This window comes from Bufo bufo, chromosome 10, assembly GCF_905171765.1.
Source record: "Bufo bufo chromosome 10, aBufBuf1.1, whole genome shotgun sequence".
NCBI classification, from domain to species: domain Eukaryota; kingdom Metazoa; phylum Chordata; class Amphibia; order Anura; family Bufonidae; genus Bufo; species Bufo bufo.
This window is the reverse complement of record NC_053398.1, coordinates 143,752,192-143,773,132: the sequence shown is the minus strand read 5'-3', so window position 1 is coordinate 143,773,132 and position 20,941 is coordinate 143,752,192. Positions and strand designations below refer to the sequence as shown.

General features: G+C 48.8%; 1 protein-coding gene across 9 annotated transcripts in view; it reads left to right on the top strand.

Annotated features, from left to right (window-relative positions):
- Nucleotides 1-20,941, top strand: part of NFAT5 (nuclear factor of activated T cells 5) — a 124,597-nt gene that overhangs the window by 92,973 nt on the left and 10,683 nt on the right. For 8 of the 9 annotated variants that reach the window (XM_040410094.1, XM_040410098.1, XM_040410096.1 and 5 more), the window contains 6 exons: nucleotides 312-502; nucleotides 2,825-2,997; nucleotides 5,463-5,597; nucleotides 7,052-7,104; nucleotides 8,833-8,965; nucleotides 9,515-9,592. In XM_040410094.1, coding sequence (XP_040266028.1) covers nucleotides 312-502; nucleotides 2,825-2,997; nucleotides 5,463-5,597; nucleotides 7,052-7,104; nucleotides 8,833-8,965; nucleotides 9,515-9,592 — 763 coding nt within the window. The remainder of the gene's footprint in view (nucleotides 1-311; nucleotides 503-2,824; nucleotides 2,998-5,462; nucleotides 5,598-7,051; nucleotides 7,105-8,832; nucleotides 8,966-9,514; nucleotides 9,593-20,941) is intronic. The other variant, XM_040410095.1, reaches the window with a different exon arrangement.

The following is a 20,941-nucleotide window of genomic DNA, read 5'->3' as shown; positions in this document are numbered from 1 at the left end:
TATAATTTCTATTATGAACTTCATTAACTTTATTGCTTCAAACCGTAAGAACAAAGATTACAGTGCAGGACCGGGCAATATAACCCTAGCCCTTGACTAGACAGCCTTCTGCTCCGGCTCCAGTACTGAAGAATGCATCCCAGTGGCCAGAACAGGACGCTGTCCAGTCGCGTGCCGCCGTGTAAGCCCGGCCAAAGGCATTGAGATGTGTGTGTTGCATGCAGCCTGAATAGAAGTGCCTATGCCGGCACCATAGGTCATAGCCGCCTTATTTTCCGAAACAGCTGTGAGATTTAATTCCTCTTTTGCAGCTGGAAGGTCACAATGAGCCTGTGGTGCTTCAAGTGTTTGTAGGCAATGATTCCGGCCGAGTGAAGCCGCACGGATTCTACCAGGCCTGCAGAGTGACCGGGAGGAACACTACTCCCTGCAAGGAAGTGGATATAGAGGGCACCACAGTCATAGAGGTCATGCTTGACCCCAGCAACATGATGACCATAGCGTAAGTAAATGATCTACCAGCAGCTCCCACCCTCAGGAGCTGAAGCGCTGTGCCCCTCGTGACAGGTTTATGTCACGGTGCGATGCTGGCATGCTGCTCTTATTGGGCCTTATCAGACGTTTTCATCTAAAATGCAGAAATTCCAGATTCTGTTACCGCTGGACCATGCAAAGAATGCAGACTTTCCTGAAATGCTGCACAGAGCAAAGGCATACAAAGGGAAAAAACCTACAGTGACCCCATACAGTGTTTTTCCCCAGTGCAGAAATGTGTAAATTATTTATAGGAGCCACCAGTTTATAAAACATTAGACATGTCAGTTAAGTTTTTACAGGTCGTTTTATTTTTTTGGGGGGAGGGGGAATTTTTCTATTTTATTTAAAGGGCCACACCTTTTTGCAAATATAAAAAATATATGGTGTAATGGTGTTAAAGCAGCCCCCTTGTTAACGAAAAAAAAAACCACTTACCTGGCGCCCTCCATTTGATCTTTTCAGCTGCTGATCCACCAATTCCAACCCAGGCTTTTTTTCTGTCATCCAAGATGATCGCTCCGCTTCCCAGACTACCCGGTGCACACTGTGTGCCGGTCGTCCAAGATACTCCCTCCTTGTTCAGTCCTGCTCTTGGATTGGCCAGCGCTGCTCTGGGAACTGCTTAACGTGGCCCTGGGAAAAGTTTAAAAGTAGCCCTCACGTTGTAGGCGGGTCCAGATTGATAGATGTTGGAGCCAACACATGTAGTGGGGGTCAGCGATACCATAGTGCAGCACAAAATGCTGCCCAAGAAGAATGAAATATCTCAGTCTAGCACTAGATGCTGTCCCAGAGGCTGTCCCTCGTGGTAGCCTTCAATAGCTGCACGTTCTGGTCTCTAAAGAAGATATGGAGCTATTGGCAACCATGCCTCGCTGCGGTATTCAGAGCCATACAGTTGAATTCTGGAGGACATCTGCACCCTCCAGTACATGGGTACCTGATTCTCCCAAAATGTATTACTGCTGGGACCATCAGATCACTATGTACTTAGCCAGCGGCAGTAAAGGAGGGCTTGGGTGGCCACGGCCCACCGGGAAATGTCCCTGTAGGGTCTATGGCCGCTCGGGCGCAGCCATCTTGGATGACAGAAAAGAGGCCTGGGAATTCTGCAGCTGGAAAGATCAAAAGAAGGGAAGTGTTCTGTTCAAACCCTAATCCCTAGTTATTTTTTAATTAGTACATTTTAAACATTCAATATAACAAGAAATAGAAGACATAAGAAGAAAATACAGAAAGCCCTGGAATGTAGAAGTGTTTACCCTGGAGGGCGTGAATTGGGAGTTCAGGGCGTGTCTCACCTACAGATGCCCGTACCTCTGGGTTCGCAGTAATCGGAAGACATTTTATTGTTGTACAAAGGAGCGAAGAGTATTATTGTCGTAGTATTTGGGCGCGTGGTACCTAGAGTTATCCAGAATGGAGGGCCAGGTTACTGCCACAAGTGCTGGTAATGTGGGGCTCGTTCCATGGAGGAAGGTTCAGTATAGCAGCATGGAAGTCTAGTACCTTTTTCACAGATCCCCGGGCCTGGTAAATTGCATGAGCAGGCACATGGAGAATGGAACCAGGATTGTAGGCACACCTGGTGTACACGCTGCGGATTCTCTGCAGAGGAATGGCACGTGTAAAATAGCGCCATTTACGGATTGATAAAGTGGCTTGCGCTGCAGAATAAAACAACAACAGTAAAGTGACGCGCGCTGCAGGATTCCAGTAGGTTTTACCCGCGGCTTTCATCCTTTGGTTGGAGGCCAGAGAAGACCCGCTGTGATTCCTCCAGCAATGCCACCACAAAAAAACAGCCCATCGCAGGCATTTTTTATTTTTTTTGGCACCTGCACATTTTGGCCTTACCCTCAATCGTCCAGATAAGCGCCTTCCCTACGTAGTTTATAGGCCTCTGTAAAGTGAATAGTCCTACTAACATGTCTGTCGGACTTTCCTCCATGTGATTTTCACAATAAAGTAGGATTTTTCGGAACATTCATTAATACCAAGGGTAGAAAACTTGGTAGAAATCATCGCCTTGTGGACTTTTTGTTTTTTTGTGCGCGCCGTGTACCTTGAGCCTTGGAAGAGCTTCCTAGAACAGGTTATGGGGATAATGTCGGGTTTTGCAGCTGCTCTGCAGTTTTTGGCTTGCCTTCTCTTTCGTTCCCCTCCAGTCAGTTTGTTGTTAATTGCAGTTTAGCGGTAGTATCCATAGAAACCATACCCCGCCATGGGCTCTCCGTTGCATTAAAAGCCTTCACATTTTAACCCTTTCCTTTTGCTCCTTTCACAGGGTTGATTGCGTTGGGATCCTGAAGCTCAGGAACGCCGATGTTGAAGCCCGCATCGGGATCGCCGGTTCTAAGAAGAAGAGCACACGAGCGCGGCTTGTGTTCCGAGTAAACATCCCTCGGAAGGACGGCTCCACTTTAACCCTGCAAACCCCCTCGTCTCCTATCCTCTGTAGTAAGTGTTTTCACTGCGTTACGTCACATTAGACATTGCCACCATATGTTTTATAGCATGCGGCTATCCTCTGACTGCTGAAACATATTGTAGATGCATCCTCAGTCCATATCTGTGCAGGGTGAATGGAAAGCTGTTAGATGGGTCCTGAACTGCTGGATACAGTTCAGTTTATATTCTTTTCTTACTGTATGGGTTGGCCAGGACATGTCACATAGCAGCTGTAAACTTAAACGAGGGGTTGTGTTATCTGGGACTTTGATGGCATATCGCTCGAATATGCCATCAAAAGTCAGTTAGGTGCATGTCCCACCTCTGAGACCCATACCTGTCTCCAAAACGGGACCATGTAAGTGAAGAAGAGCGCTCCACACCGTGCATGCAAGGCCACGCATGCACATTCTGGCGTTGGGTGTGGGTCCCAAAGGTGGGACATGTGCCACCTATGTCTCAGATGAAACAACCCCTTTAAAGACCATTATCTAATCCTGCCTGGGCTAGTTTCACATCTGGGGCAGAGATCTGACTATAATGGGGTTGGGCAGAGATCCATCCACTACCCCGCAAATATGCAGAGAATTTGTCGGTCCCAAAAAAGCAGTTTTTGTCCAGCCTATTCCTGGCATTGCCTTCCGGACCTGCTGGCTGAAACACACAGCTGCCTTATCCTACGTATGGTACTTTAGTAATACATTGCAGCCATTTAAATGACTAGCCGACCATGTTATGCACATATTAAACAGTTAGCTCAGAGTGGGAGCTTCACTCTTTGAGTGGCTCTCTGCTGTGGCTTAAAGGGGTTATCCAATCCTAAAAAAGCCCCCCCCAATATGCCGGGGCCCCCACATTGAATATACTTACCTAGGTCCCCGCTCCCTGCAACACCGCTGCAGTTTCTCCCCGTGCACAGATGAAAACATCCGGTGCGGGGGGGGGAGCAGCCAATGACAGGCGGTGACGGGGACAATCCTCCCTAGCATCACTTTTTCAGGCCACATTCTTATCAGTAAGATAACATAACAACTGAGCTATAATGACTGTTTATAAGGGCAGAGAGCAGAGATAAAGAGTCCATCAGCTCCTCAAATGACGGTGAAAATGGAAAATCCAGTTGGTGCTTCTAGAGCATCTCAGCTCTGTACAGAAAAAAGGACTCCGTATTTTTAGAAAAGATTAATTTGAAAAATTATTTTTAGCTCAAAATGAGTACAATGCAATAATAATAATAAAAAAAAATCAGGTTATCCCTTGTCCACCGGACAGGTGATAACTATTAGATCAGTGGGGGACCTACTGCTGGAACCCCCCACCGATTACAAGAACTGGGGGCCCTGTACCCTCTGCAGACCCCTGAAATGAATGGAGCGGCCTGTCGGGTATGCATGCAGCTGCTCCACCCATTTCTTTTGGATTTCTGGAGATAGCCGAGCCCTGTACTCCTCTATCTTCGGAACTCCCATAGAAACGAATGGAGCAGCCTTGCCCAAGTGTGTCCGACCGCTCGGTTCATTTCAGGGGGGGGGGGGCTGCAAAGGGTACGGAGTTCCCGTTCCCGTGATCCCTGGGGGTCCAAGCGGTAGGAACCCCACCGATCTAATAGTTATCCCCTATCCTGTGGATAGGGGATATCTTAATCTAGTTGGAATACCCCTTTAATAAACTCTGCCCCTTTTGCATCGGCATATCCAGCTATAGCAGCATGTAAACCTGCCCAGGAGCCACAAACGCAAGCTGCATGGGGACGAACGATCATATTAGCGATCACTTATTCCCACGAGCTGGGAGTGGAGCAGGACATCTGCGCGTGTAAAGGACACCTAAGGCCCCACTACACATTAGATAATCGATGGCGGAGTTGGGAGGAATAACTTTAAAGATGCATGCAGTTGTTTATAGTAAAGTGAGTTTTTCTTCTTTTTTTTTTGGGGGTGGGGGGTTGGAGATCAATGATCTATTTTCGGGGCTTGAACACTTTGTCCGCACTTTGTTTTCCAGCTTCTGTGTGCACACAAAATCTATTTAATTCAACCTGCTGCCAAAGCATACATGGCCTTTGTGTCCTGATCACATCTGCCTGGCCGAATGCAGCTGTATCACAGTCTGGAAAACCTGTGCTCATAGTGTCTGACTACTGTTCGTGTTTATCCATCGTTGGGGGCATAGCTGGCGCCGCGCCGTTTCAAAGACTACCCGTAATAAGCGGCTAGCTGACATGACTCATTGCAGCCACAGTCGGGGGCTTTGTCCAGCATTTTATGTCGTTTTGGAGTAAATGGGAGCTTGTGCAGAGCAGGAGTCGTGGTGCCTGCAGGAAAAAGCTGTTCACGTGTGGATGAACACTGGAGCGTCGTTCAGCTATTGGGGTCGCTCTGCAGTGGGCAGCACCTTCAATACCCAAAAGTCTTTTTATATCCGGCTAGTCAGAGATTATTATATTAACACATGTCCTGTTCTCTCCTCTTCAGCTCAGCCTGCAGGAGTGCCAGAGATTCTCAAGAAAAGTCTGCACAGTTGCTCGGTAAAAGGAGACGAGGAGGTGTTCCTTATAGGCAAAAACTTCCTGAAAGGGGCGAAGGTTGTGTTCCAGGAAAACATAGCCGGTATATATGACTCTAGTTCTACATGTTCACATACAGAGTTTTGGAGGACTCACCTTGATATCTGCCCTTTAAAGGGGTTTTCCCCACCATAACAGCTTATCACCCATCTACAGGGACCCTCACGGATCACGAGAATGGGGTCCTCAGAGGGCATTCATTCACTAGGGGACCGCTGGCAAGTAGCCGAGTAAAGCACTTGGCTATTTTCAGCAGTCCCATATATGACGAATGGAGCAACCGTGCCGATGCTCATCCGTCACTCCATTCATTCCAGGGACTTCGGGACCCTGTTCTTGTGATCAGTGGGGGTCTCGGCAGTTGGACCACCACCTATAAGATACCCATGACCTGCCCTGTGGATGGGGATGAGCTTTTATGGTGGTTAAATTGTATAGTGGTATTAATAGATAATATTTCTGGGTTCCAGTGGACTGTTTTCCCTTTTTCTACTGTTTTAAAGGGGACCTGTCACCTCTCCCGACATTCCTGTTTTAGTAACTACTTGCATTCCCCATACAACACTGGAGAATATTTTTTAGAACTCTGTGTTGTCATTCTTCTATTTTTCCTACTATAAATTAATGAATAAATTGACAACTGGACGTTACTAGTCGAGGCGGTGTCCCTGCAAAGTCTGACACTAGCAGCACTGATTGGATGGTGTGAGACTGTGCAGGGAACACCCAGTTGTCAATTTATTTATAAACTTCTTTTAGGAATTATAGAGGAACAGGGCAACATATATAATAAAAGATGCTTCGGAATTGTCATTTCACGTGGAATACAGTTATTTAAGACAATTTGGCCAGGAATTGAGGGCCCGTGGTACAACCCCTTAGTTACATGTAATGTTTGTAAAAGGTCAAAGTTTGAAGAATGCAATAAAATTATATATATAATTATTGGTCAAATACAATGTGTTAGCCTAGTGCAGGGATGCTCAACTTGTGGCCCTCCAGCTGTTGCAAAACTACAACTCCCAGCATGCCTGGACAGCCTACAGCAGGACATGGTGGGAGTTGTAGTTTTACAACAGCTGGAGTGCTGCAGGTTGAGCATCCCTGGCCTAGTGCAAGAATAGGACTTTACAACTAGTAAGAAGCCCAAGACCTTTCACTGCCTAGTGGTCCACCTCGGTGCTGCTGGAGTTTTTTTCTGGCATACCCTCTCCGAGTGGAGATAGGGAAGCCTTGGGGGTGGACTTTAAATCTACCCACATGCTGCACCACTGCCAGTCAGGAAGAGGTGCCATCTGATGGAAATTTCTTACCTTACCACATGGATGGTGCACCCCTGGTCCAGACCGCTGTGTCCCTGATTAGAAGGGGAAAATAAATTTAACTTTTAACTCTTTCCACTACAACTCGTGTCCTTGGTGGTAATAATGTCCTTTTTGGGTGTGCTGTGAAATTGGTTTACGTTCTATATTTAATAGATTTCTGTTTCTATTTCAGATGATAATTCGTGGAAAGCTGAAGCTGAAATTGACATGGAGTTATTTCATCAGGTACCAGACTAAACATTAAAGATGGCTATTTCTCCCAGCCTCACTCCATGCACATGCACGCTTTGCTTGGCCGTGCGTACTTTTGCTCTCAAGAGAGTAAGACTGTAGCAGACCCCTCTAGAGATGATTTATTTTCCTTGAGAAGAAAACGATCAGGCAGGTTGAAAGCCAGTATGCCCAGCTCTTTTTCCCCCAATATTAGATTAAATGGTCGGCTGCTCCCACTAAAATCAGCAGGCTCTGCCAAAATTCATCTTAGGGCTCATGCACACGACCGTATGCCCTCCGAGACACACGGTCCGTGAGCGGGCCATATGTCCCGGAGCAGCATACATCGTGCGCACAGCATCATAGGTTACTATGATGCTGTGCGCATCGGGCCACCCGCGGGGCTATTGTCCCGCACTCATATGATATTATGAGCGCGGGACAATAACCTATGATGCTGTGCGCTCCCGTGCGCACAATGTATGCTGCTCCGGGACATATGGCCCGCTCACAGACCGTGTGTCTCGGAGGGCATACGGTCGTGTGCATGAGCCCTAAGGCTCATGCGCACAACTGTATGTATATTGCAGTCTGCAAAACACGGATCCGCAATAAATACAGATGGCGTCCGTGTGCATTACATATTTTGCAGAATGGAACAGCTGGCCCCTAATAGAACAGTCCTATCCCTGTCCATAATGTGGACAATAATAAGACATGTTTGGCGGAACAGATATATGGAAACAGAATGCACACGGAGTAACTTCCATTTTTTTTTTCCAATTGAATATTTCCACGGTTTGTAAAAAAAAACAAAAAAAAACAGAACAGATATGGAAAGAAAATACATTCATGTGCATGAGCCCTAATGTGCATGGTCACCTTTACTCAATAATTACTTCCAGTTTATGATGATGGGCAAGAAGAAGATGTTTTGACCGGACAGTGAAGCTGTTGTTTCCGGTGGGAATTGGTTTATTAATATAGTGTGTAAATGTCCAGACTGCGTCATCTGCAGGTGGTCGGGAGCAAACAGTGAAGGAGATGCAGTGCTTTACCAGTGCTGCGGACCCTTCAGTCTCAGGATAGGTGGGAGTCCCCGTGGTTGGACCTCAATGGCCTCTCCATGTGCTATGACATCATTTTATAGGGATTGTCCAGTTTCAGGAGAATGGCTGACAGATCCTGAACTGCAGCTCCCAGCCGGGCTGTGTTTACCTGGCTTCAGCATCATGTCCACAACATGCCACCACTGCAGCCAGTCCTTGCACTCTTCAGGTGCACGTGTTGTCATAATTTCTGCAGCCGGATAAATACAGCCCAGACGGGAGAACCAGGGCGGCAACATGGGATCTGCAAGGTAAGTATTTAGGAATTTAAATTTGCTCACTTTTATATAGCGCTGACCTATTCTGCATCGCTGTACAGACATGATCCTTTATTGCCCTATCAGTATGTCTTTGGAGTGTGGGAGGAAACCCATACAAACTCCATGTTGTCCTTGGTCACATTTGAACCTGGGACGCCAGGCACCAGCGCTAACCACTGTGCACACTCGCACACAATCTTCCTCCTGAAACAGGCCAACCCTTTTAAGTTAATAAAATGATAAAATTCCAACCAGCATTGGCAAGGCCGGGCGTATGAGCTGAGCGCACGCGGTTTAGTTCTGGAATGCGTCGGTTAGTCGCTTTATGTCCTCACTGAACACCTTCTTTATGTTCTTTTCATTTGCTGCAGAATCATCTTATAGTGAAGGTTCCTCCTTATCACGACCAGCATATCGCTTCCCCCGCCTCTGTTGTAATATTTGTGGTGACAAACGCAGGTCGATCTCATGAAGTTCAGCCTTTCACCTACACTCCAGAGCCATGTAAGTGCCCTCTTCTTTCCTATGTTGATTGGCGGTCCAGGACACAGCCCAGTGACCTACAGTAAAATCACGGGACCGCAAGTGCACCGGTCCCTTGTGACTTACCGCAGAAACGCAGTCACGGCCTTCCCATGATTTTACTGTAGTTGATGCCGCTGCCACTTACCATGTGTCCTGGGCCTTATACTCCACCGTATAGGACTGACTTCTCTCAGTGGACTGCCGATCAGACAGGATTAACGTATACTTTGTATTCTTTACCGTGTACCATAGATCTATGTCCTAGTGCACTGTACAGTCTGCGATCCACCTTGCTTCTGGTATCATGTATATACAGTTAGTTCTGGAGGTGCATAGATATGGAGCAGCGTGGATTTTGCCATCGTAGGAAGAGGACGTTGGCAACTCTACCCAGCACAAATGGGCATGGATTTATCAAATGAGAGTGGATGTAGCAGAGTTTATATGTTAATCCGCTTTTTTTTAATATTGAGATTTTTTATTTTTTTTTCTTAACATGTGTAATTAACTTTTGTCTTCCATTGGCAGCCACTCCTGTAAATGTTCTCATAAAGAAAGAGATTTCCAGTCCAACACAGGCCTGTACTTTTGAAGACTCTATGAAAGGTATTCATCTGCTTCATATTGATTCAAAAGTTCACTTAAGGGCAACTACTTCCATAATTGTATTTTTCATATTCGTAGCATTGCAAGAAAACTCATCATTGGTGGTTTGAAGGCATAGACACGTGTCAGATGTCCCTGTCAGCCCGTGTAGCCGTTATTGCCTCCTTTGCCGGCTTCATTTATTTTTCAGTTGCATTATACACTGCTTGTATCCCCGGGTGTTATGACCACCCTGCAGTCCAGCAGCGGTGGTCGCGCTTGCACACTATAGAAAAAAGGTGCCGGCCTTTTTCTGTAGCCAGGACTGGGTGAGCAGGTCCCATCACCTCATGGCCGGAACCTCTGGAGACGAGCCGTGTATAATGTGATGGAAAAATGAATCCAGCCGGCAAAGGAGGCAATATGGAAAATCACAATGCATTAGCAAGTGCCTTGTATTAACTTCCTCTACATGATAAATGCCATTTGCTGAAGTAAAGAGTTATTCCCATCTCATCAATATGCATAGCTTTTTTGGTGGGTGTCTTACTTCTGGGACCCTAAGAAGGCAGGGGTCACAACCACAGCACGTCACCCAGCCCCCTGGCTGTGCGGGGAACTGCATCTGCCCCCCATTCTCTCGAATGGTGGCGGGGTGCGACTATGCACAGATTAAATCTTGTCCCTTACTTTGGCTTTAGACATTTGATATTTTTTGGTGTATTGTGCCGGTTTCTCCAGGATCCAAGAGAACGTTTTTTTTCCTTTTACTTACCATGTAGATAAACACTTTCAAAGCAGTCTGGCAGCCGCTCTTCCTCCATGTTTAAGAGCTCAGTCTGTATATATTATGTATGGCTCCCACGTGCTCCACTTCAATAGACTCCAATGAGATTCGCAAGGCAGGACGGTACAGCTCAGCGTCCTCTGTATATGAAGAGTACAATAAAAGCACCTTGGGTACTGGGTGACTTGTGGGTTTTCAGTATGCACTCGCCAACGTGTGCACTGCCTTGCAAATCTCATTGGAGCCGCTTTTCCTGCTGCATCGAAATAACATGCCTGTTTGGGTGAGCCCGACGATACACTTGTACACGGGGGAATCAGCATTAGTAGATGTAACGATTGGTGGCTATACCACGTTAAGCGGAAACGCTGGACCTCTTCCTTTAGAATCATTTTCACTGAAGGTTTTAAGACTCTCCCTAAACTGCACAGCCTCCGCAGAGTCTCACAAGGGGCCCCCGCTGGACAGATTTAGCTATGCATATTTCATGGATGTGATTAAGATCCGTAATACACCTCAGCCTTAAATGCACTATGCAATAATGAAATTATTTGCTCTTTTAAAGAGGCCCCGTCTCCTCCCTTGACACGTCTGTGTTTTAGTAGACACCTGCCTTCTCCATGAAATAACAATTACGGAGCATCTATTCTTATGACTCTGATGCGCCGTGTCTATATTATTCCTGCTAGAAGTTATTAATTAATTTCTAGTAGTTTTCAATGAAGGTCCAGCTGGGTGTTACCAGTTGAGGGCGTGTGTGACACTATCCAATCACTCCTGACAGTGTCAGACTGTGCAGGGACACCCCTCCAACTGGTAACACCCATCTGGACCTTCATTTCAAAGTGGTAGCAATCCATTCATAACTTCTAGCAGGAGTAATAAAGTTATGGCACAACGTACAGTAGAACAGATGAAGAATGCTCCAGAATTATTACATGGGGGATGCAAGTACATGTCAGGAGCGGGGACGGGTCCTCCGTAAACACTTTTCTTGCTGCAGTACTCATTGCAGATTTGGTGACCACGCTCCGGTGGACCCTGTTCTGCAAACATAGGCATGAAACAGACCGCGGACGGGGTCACGTTGTCTGTGTTGTCTCCTGCATAATGCAAGGTCTGAGTGTGTCCTGTTGCTAATGAGTGACCGAAAAGCACCATGTTGTCCTGTTTGGACACAGTCTGGCATCTCTCATGTTCTTTATGATTCATCACAGAACAGTCATTGTTGCACTGACCATATTTTGTACTTTGTCTTGTAAAATGAGATCGATTTGAATTTAATGAAGAATTTGCTGAATAGTTTTCTGAATGTCACTTCCATCAAGCCTCGGGTTCCAGCATCTATTACGTCAAAGGAGATTGTTGTCTTTGGAATCTCCCCAAACGACTAAGGGATCACAGGACGTCTGCTGGGAACCCCCACAATCATTGGGTATCACTACATTGCAAGAAGGCAAGTGGTCTTGCCAGAGCTAGAACCAGGGGCGGACTGGGAACTGAAAGTGGCCCCGGAAAACAAAAAATAAATAAAAGTGGCCCCTTGTTGTAGGTGCGTCCATATCGACAGAAGTAGCCATGGCCAACAGTACTGTCGTGCAAAACACTATACCGCCCCAGCAGAACCATGTACCACAGTGCAGCACAATATACTGCCCCAGCAGAACCAAATATCACAATGCAGCACAATATACCGCCCCAGCAGAACCAGATACCACAGTGCAGCACAATATACCGCCCCAGCAGAACCATGTACCACAGTGCAGCACAATATACTGCCCCAGCAGAACCAGATACCACAGTGCAGCACAATATACCGCCCCAGCAGAACCATGTACCACAGTGCAGCACAATATACTGCCCCAGCAGAACCAGATACCACAGTGCAGCACAATATACTGCCCCAGCAGAACCAGATACCACAGTGCAGCACAATATACCGCCCCAGCAGAACCAGATACCACAGTGCAGCACAATATACCGCCCCAGCAGAACCATGTACCACAGTGCAGCACAATATACCGCCCCAGCAGAACCAGATACCACAGTGCAGCACAATATACCGCCCCAGCAGAACCAGATACCACAGTGCAGCACAATATACTGCCCCAGCAGAACCAGATACCACAGTGCAGCACAATATACCGCCCCAGCAGAACCACATACCACAGTGCAGCACAATATACCGCCCCAGCAGAACCAGATACCACAGTGCAGCACAATATACTGCCCCAGCAGAACCAAATACCACAGTGCAGCACAATATACCGCCCCAGCAGAACTAGATACCACAGTGCAGCACAATATACTGCCCCAGCAGAACCAGATACCACAGTGCAGCACAATATACTGCCCCAGCAGAACCAGATACCACAGTGCAGCACAATATACTGCCCCAGCAGAACCAAATACCACAGTGCAGCACAATATACTGCCCCAGCAGAACCAGATACCACAGTGCAGCACAATATACCGCCCCAGCAGAACCAGATACCACAGTGCAGCACAATATACTGCCCCAGCAGAACCAAATACCACAGTGCAGCGCAATATACTGCCCCAGCAGAACCAGATACCACAGTGCAGCACAATATACTGCCCCAGCAGAACCATATACCACAGTGCAGCACAATATACTGCCCCAGCAGAACCATGTACCACAGTGCAGCACAATATACCGCCCCAGCAGAACCATATACCACAGTGCAGCACAATATACTGCCCCAGCAGAACCAGATACCACAGTGCAGCACAATATACCGCCCCAGCAGAACCAGATCCCACAGTGCAGCACAATATACCGCCCCAGCAGAACCATATACCACAGTGCAGCACAATATACTGCCCCAGCAGAACCATATACCACAGTGCAAAACACTATACTGCCCCAGCAGAACCATGTACCACAGTGCAGCACAATATACCGCCCCAGCAGTACCAGATACCACAGTGCAGCACAATATACCGCCCCAGCAGAACCAAATACCACAGTGCAGCACAATATACTGCCCCAGCAGAACCAGATACCACAGTGCAGCACAATATACCGCCCCTGCAGAACCAGATACCACAGTGCAGCACAATATACTGCCCCAGCAGAACCAGATACCACAGTGCAGCACAATATACCGCCCCAGCAGAACCAGATACCACAGTGCAGCACAATATACTGCCCCAGCAGAACCAGATACCACAGTGCAGCACAATATACCGCCCCAGCAGAACCAGATACCACAGTGCAGCACAATATACTGCCCCAGCAGAACCAGATACCACAGTGCAGCACAATATACTGCCCCAGCAGAACCATATACCACAGTGCAGCACAATATACCGCCCCAGCAGAACCAGATACCACAGTGCAGCACAATATACCGCCCCAGCAGAACCAGATACCACAGTGCAGCACAATATACCGCCCCAGCAGAACCAAATACCACAGTGCAGCACAATATACTGCCCCAGCAGAACCATATACCGCAGTGCAGCACAATATACTGCCCCAGCAGAACCATATACAACAGTGCAGCACAATATATCGCCCCAGCAGAACCAAATACCACAGTGCAGGACAATTTACTGATGCCCGCGCCACAACATGAAACCATATTGTCGTCCTGGGGACAGCAATAAGGCTAAACTCAGGAGGGCACCTTTGGCCGATGGTCAGGTGCAAAAGTGCCTGATGCTCCTACATTAACTAGTGCTGAGAGCATCAGATCTATATGTACCTGTCTTGCGGCAAAGTGGAAGGCTTGGGCAGCCACCTGGGCATCGGCCTACCGGGGAAATTACCCTGTAGGGTCAATGGCCAGTCCGCCCATGGCTAGAGCTGGGTCTGGACACTCCCTTGTATTATTTCTATATGCCCAAATATTGCTTGATTACTGATGGACTATTTTTCGGCTAGGCACAGGGCCCTGCTTTTTGTCATGGGTATGGTTCACTTGAATGGGACTGAGCTGCAGCGCGTTGCAGTACTGAGTACAGCCACTACCACGAGTGTGGCGCTGTGCCTGGTAAACTGTAAAGGTGGCGGTGAGGGAAGTTGGACCACCACCGATCTGATACCGATGGCCTGAATCAGTTTCAGGAATCTTTATATCCTTTGGGGTATCCAAAGTTATGGATAATCCGCAGGCTATTGCGATACTACAACTCCCAGCAGCTGTAGAGGCCAGGACCCCACATCATCAGTATATGCCATATAGTCCTATACATTTTCGTGACGTTTAGCAGTCTTAGAAGCCTTGATTTAATTCCTGTGCTTTCTGAGTTTTTCTCACCACCCGCACGGCTGTGTTTTATGGAAATAAAGTGATTTGCTTATCGTCGGCTGTAGGAAAATAACCGACATGTTGGTGATCTGGGACCCTGGCGCTCTGCGCACCCCGTACAGCCGTGCATTCACCGGGTAGTAAAGCTGTTTACAGCCAGGCCCCTCCGGGCTCCAGCGTGACTCGTGTTTTCGTAGAATGATTTGCATTCCCATTCCCACAGGCTGGAGCTATGGAATGCAGTTTTGTGAATGGTGGATGTAATGGACTTGACTTGTGACTTTGAATAAAGGAGAGATGGAGAACGCAGAGGGCAAAAATCCTCCACTAATTCCTTAAACACACAAGCGCTGGTGGGAAAGTGTATAGCCCAGGTGACGGGGACATGTTGATGCGGCCAGTGCTGTCCAGCTGCAGAGGTAGTCACTACGCCAGACGGCCGCAAAACAACGCAGTGTTTGTGGCCCGCTCAGGACAGCGAGACAGGCGCAGAGTTTTTGCCAAGGAGCTACTGCATAAAAAAAAAAGACTCTTTAAAATGACTTTGAAAACCTCAGGCTTAGAAATAGTTCCTGTTTTTCCGATTCTAGGCCGGCTAAGAAAATAAGATGCCTCATAATTTCCTCAAATAGAAATTCAGACCTGAAGAGACGACGTAGACTAAAAGAAAGGGAGATAGTATGAACGCTAGACGAGCTGAGGCCCCACAAGAGGTAGAAGTAGTACTAAAGCCATCCTGGTCTTACTAGGGCGGCCATTTACCTGAATCGTCACCATGCAGTATACTGCATTTCCCCTTCAGTGGCCGCTGCAGGAAAAATGCCTGGCAAAATCTGTTTTATTGCCGAGAGTGGGACAGCTGGTCACCCTGGGGGGGTCTCATACCGAAAGGGATTGTCTCCTGTCAGCGTGTGCTGCGCCGCCATCAAGCTTCCCGCTGCCCAACCTACGGAAGAACCGAAATGGGCGTGTTCCCTGTCTAGGGTGGTACAGGATGTCTCCAATACCAACAAAGCTATTGTGGATATATTGGGGCGTTTGTCGGCAAGGCAGTCCTCTGACCGGTCCGACTCTGGGGATCATGGGGCTTGTGCCCATCGCGGCCGCCCCACAAAACGGGCCAGAACTTCCTCCCCCAAAAGGGGTTCTGTGTCCTCGGCCTCTCCTCCTCCTACTACAGAGTCTCACTCCGACATGTCCTCAGCTGAAGAGGCATGTTCCGAGCAGTGAGATGAGGATGTTGTCTCACCGGAGGGTCAGTCGCCCAAACTATCCTCCATGGTGGACAATTTAATTACGGCAGTTATTGAGACGTTGCAGGTTGAAGATCCCGCTCCGTCATCTGCCAGCTCGGGTTTTTCTTTTAGAAGGTCCCGTCGCTCGCACAAGTGTTTCCCCAACCACCAGGAGTTTGATTCCTCTTTCTCTCTCTCTCTCTCTCCAAGGAGTGGAATTTTCCAGATAGATGTTTTATGTTGCCAAAACGCTTTAACGTCCTTTATCCTTTTCCGGAGGTCCTATAGTTGACCCGCCAGTTTCCCACTTGGCTAAACATACTACCTTGCCAATGGCGGATGGGGCTTCTTTTTCTGATATCAAAGATAAGAAGCTGGAAGCGTTTGCAAAATCTGACTTTGAAGCAGTGGGCACAGCGCTGCAGCCGGTGTTTGCCTCTACATGGGTGAGCAAGGCTATGGGGGAGTGGGCAAATAACTTACGTCAGGGTCTTGAGTCGTGAATCCCCTCTGAGGAACTTGCAGATGTGGCCCTGCAGCTCTCGCATGCCAGTGCATATATTTGTAAAGCATCTTTGGACGCAGCCAGGTTTGTGGCTCGCTCGTCAGCCATGTTGGTGTCTATTCGCCGTACCCTATGGCTCTCATGCTGGGCGGCAGATAATGCTTCAAAGCGAACCCTGACGGCCCTGCCATTTACCGGCACCAGACATTTTGGTAAGCGCCTGAATGAGATCATTTCGGACGCTACAGGTGGTAAGAGCACCCATTTACCTCAGAACAGGGGGCGGTCTAATAAGGCAAAAAAGCGGAAGCCTTTATTTCATCCCTTTCGGAGTTTTTCCGGCCCCAAGGGAGCGTCCGAGAAGCGCAAGCCTTCCTTCAACCTGCGGCCTTCCTGGCATTCCCGTCAACAGGGCTCCAAGCTCTTTAACCCTAAGAGCTCTGCTGCATGACAGGCGGCTTCCGGCGCCCTCCGTTTGTTCGGCTTCATGTGTTTCGGAGGTTATTACAGAGGGCTACAAGCTGGATTTCAAATCCTCCCCTCCATCCCGTTTTTTTTCGGTCGTCTCCTCCGGCCTCTCTCGCAGCCGCAGATTCTTTTTTTCTGGCAATTCACATGCTACGGCAGCAAGGTGTGATTGTTTGGGTTCCTGCGCAACACCGTTTTCAGGGGTTTTACTTCAATCTCTTTGTGGTTCTCAAAAAAGAGGGGATGGTTCGTCCCCTTCTAGACCTCAAGGTGCTCAACCGTTTCCTTCGCTTCCGGATGGAGTCACTGAGGTCGGTCATTGCGTCCATGGAACCGGGGAAATACCTGTCCTCGATAGACATCAAGGACACTTATCTTCACGTGCCCATATGCGTCAGTCATCAGAGGTTTCTCCGGTTCGCAGTGGGTCCATTTCACTACCAATTTGCAACCCTCCCGTTCGGCCTGGCCACGGCTCCCAGGGTCTTTACGAAGGTTCTGGCGGCAGTCATGACCCTTCTCCATGCCAGGGGGATCGTGGCGATCGCTTACTTAGACGACATCCTGGTGAAGGGTTCGTCGTAACAAGGGACGGCAGACAGACTGAGCATAATCCTGGACACCCTGGAGCGTTTCGGATGGATCGTGAACAGACAGAAGTCTTGTCTTTATCCATCGCAGCGATTTGACTTACTGGACACTTGTCAGGCCAAGGTGTTCTTGCCTCCGGAAACACTATCCCCTCTCCATCTTCAGTTTCGCTCATTGTTGCGGCCAGGTCCAGTTCCCATTCGTCGCTGCTTGCGGGCTCTGGGGCACATGCTTTCTGCTTTCCAAACAGTTCCCTATGCTCAGTTCCATACCAGAGCGCTTCATCGAGCCATTCTGTCCAGCTGGGATCTCTCCCCAGACTCTTCGGATCGGCCAATGTGTCTCCTTGCCCCAGTGCGCCGGGCCCTCAGATGGTGGATGGCCTCTCCGATGTTGACATCGGGGTGTTCGTTTCTCCCTCTGTGTTGGAGGGTGTTAACAACGGACGCAAGCCTCAGGGGTTGGGGGGGAGTGTTGGAAAATCTCTCGGTCCAGGGGGGGTATGGTCACGCGAGGAGCGCTCCCTTCCAATCAATGTTCTGGAGTTGAGGACGATTCGGCGCTCTCTGCAACACTGGGCCGACCATCTCAGGGGTTGTCCGGTGCGGGTGCAGTCCGACAACTCCATGGCATACTAGGGCGGCACCCGGAGCCCGACAGTCATAGAGGAAACAGCGCTGATTTTCAGCTGGGCGGAGAAACAGGTCCCGGCGCTATCGGCAGTTCACATTCCAGGCATAGACAACTGGATCGCAGACTTTCTCAGCCGGGAGCATCTCGATCCCGGCAAGTGGGCTCTTCACCTGCAGGTCTTTCGGGACATCTGCGATAGGTGGGGTCAGCCGGATGTGGATCTCATGGCCTCACGATTCAACAACAAGGTTGAGGACTTTGTTGCACGGTCCAGGGACCCCAGGGCCCTGGCATGCGATGCACTGGTGATCCCGTGGAGTCTGTTCACGTTTCCTTACGTGTTCCCGCCTGTTCCGCTCATTCCACGGCTTCTCAGGAAGATCAGGTCCGAGGGACTGCCCGTCATTCTTGTAGCCCCAGATTGGCCTTGCAGGGTGTGGCACACATCCCTAGTCGCACTTCTCGCCGATGAACCTTGGTGTCTTCCTCTTCGGGAGGACTTGCTGTCGCAGGGGCCGATCTTCCACCCGAATTTAGGGTCGCTATATTTAACGGCATGGCTGTTGAAGCCGCCGTACTGAAGGCTTGGGGTTTTTCGGATGCAGAGCTCTCTCAAAGGGCAAGTGTCTGCTCTCTCCATTCTTTTTCAGCATGCGCCCCCCTTCCCTCCTCCATTGGATCCTTGGGATCTTAATCTAGTGCTCAACGCTCTCCAATCTTCTCCGTTTGAGTCTTTGCAGCAGGTGTCGCTGCGCTTCCTGTCTTATAAGCTGGCTTTTTTGGTTGCAATTACTTCTATCCGTAGAGTGTCGGAACTCGCGGCTCTGTCATGTCTGTCGCCCTTCCTGATCCTCCAGGTGGTCCTTCGCCCTGTGCAGTCCTTCTTGCCGAAGGTGGTGTCGACATTCCATCTAAATGAGAAGATTATTCTTCCTTCATTGTGTCCGGACCGGTCTCGAGAACAGTCGCTCCATACTCTGGATCTGGTGCGTGCAGTGCGTATCTATCTGTCCCAGACGACATCTTTCAGGCGGACGGATTCCCTGTTCGTGATTCCAGAAGGGCCGAGACGAGGTCTGGCCGCGTCAAAGACTTCAATTTCCGGATGGATTCGTTTGGCTATTGTGGAAGCGTACCGCGTTAAGGACCGGGTCCCGCCCTTCCAGATGACTGCTCATTCAGCTCGGGCAGTGGAGGCCTCTTGGGCGATGCATCACGGGGCTTCGGCCCTTCAGGTGTGCAAGGCGGCGACCTTGTCGTCTTTGCACACTTTTGCTAAGTTTTACAGGGTGCACACCTTTGCATCTTCTGACGCTTCTTTGGGGCGTAGAGTTTTGCAGACAGCGGTTCTATGATTGGCAGGGGGGTTGTAGTTAAGCCCACCCTCAGGGACTGCTCTGGAACGTCCCATGGTAAATGCCTGTGTCCCCCAAAGAGACCGATGAGAAAACTAGATTTTTGTACTCACCGTAAAATCTGTTTCTCTTCCGTTCATTGGGGGACACAGCTCCCACCCAGTTTTTTGTTTATGGGCCTTTTCGGGCCTGTGTGGTTCTGGGTTTGCACATAATGTGATTTTCTTATGTCCGGCTTCTCCTACTGCTTTTGCAGTGAACTGATTTAGCTTGGTCCCTGCAGGAAGGGATATAGCTGAAGAGGGAGAAGCTTACACTTTGTGTGCTTAGTGTCCGCCTCCTAGCGGCAACAGCTATACCCATATACATATACAGCTATAGCCTGTCCCCCAATGAGACGGGTGAGAAACGGAGACGGGTGAGTTTTTGCTCCACATCCGATCCGCATCTTTTGCAGACTTATGCATTTCAATGGGGCCGCAAACAATGCAGACATCGCATCGTGTACTGTCCACGTCTGTATGTCTGTTCCACAGCCACGCAAAAAAGATAGAACGTGTCCTATTTTTAACAAGAATAGACATTGTTACAATGAGTCTGCAAAAAAAAAAAAAAAACAGATACAACATGGACGTCACACGGACATCATCTATATTTTTTGCGGACCGTAAAATACTTGCGGTCGTGTGAATGCACCCTAAAACAACTATTAGTCCCCTGATAAATCCCTCAATTCTCTTGTGGTCCTGCAGCGGCGACATGCCGTACATCCACATGAGTGCTGCAGCCAATCACTGGCCTCAGCCACCACTGCTTGCACCAGCGCTGAGGCCAGTGGTTGGCTGCAGCAGTCACGTGGGTCTACGGCAGGATGTTAAAGATCAGGGGAGTACCGGAGCATTGTCTGCGCAGGATTTAACAGGCAAGTAATCCTGCTAACTTCTTATACTCCCAGACACCCCTAAACATCATGTTATTTAGGATCCTGCGCCCCAGGTACCTAGGCAGCTATTAGCGCCCAGGAATGAGGAAATGCAGAATACACGTCCAGATAAATGCAGAGCCCCCAGACAGGAAGGAGATCCAGGGCCGGGCCATGGTTGCAGTCAGTCTCGTCGAGCCTCTAAACCTCTTTTCAAAGGTTCCCACATAGATTGGGAGCAGAATGTATCCGCTAAGCGAGGGAACAGATGGGAACGCGAGAGGTTTCGCCACAACCGTCGCTCAGCCTCTTTTCAGATTAAACAGATCTATTTTTGGTCTTTGAGCAAATATTCAGTGTGTGCTGCTGGCTGGCGTCCATCCTGTTCACCAGCCCATGTGAGCCGGTTAGAATCCGACTGAAACGGAGATGGACAAATGTTGTGCAGACCTGCACAATGCTGAATTTCTTTTGTGGCAGCAGCTTTCACGCAGAAACATCTGGCGGGGCACATGCAAGGGAGCTTTTGCAGATTCCTCCGTACAAGTCTGCTATATAACAAGGCATCGGATTTACTAATGCGGTCTGAAACGTAGA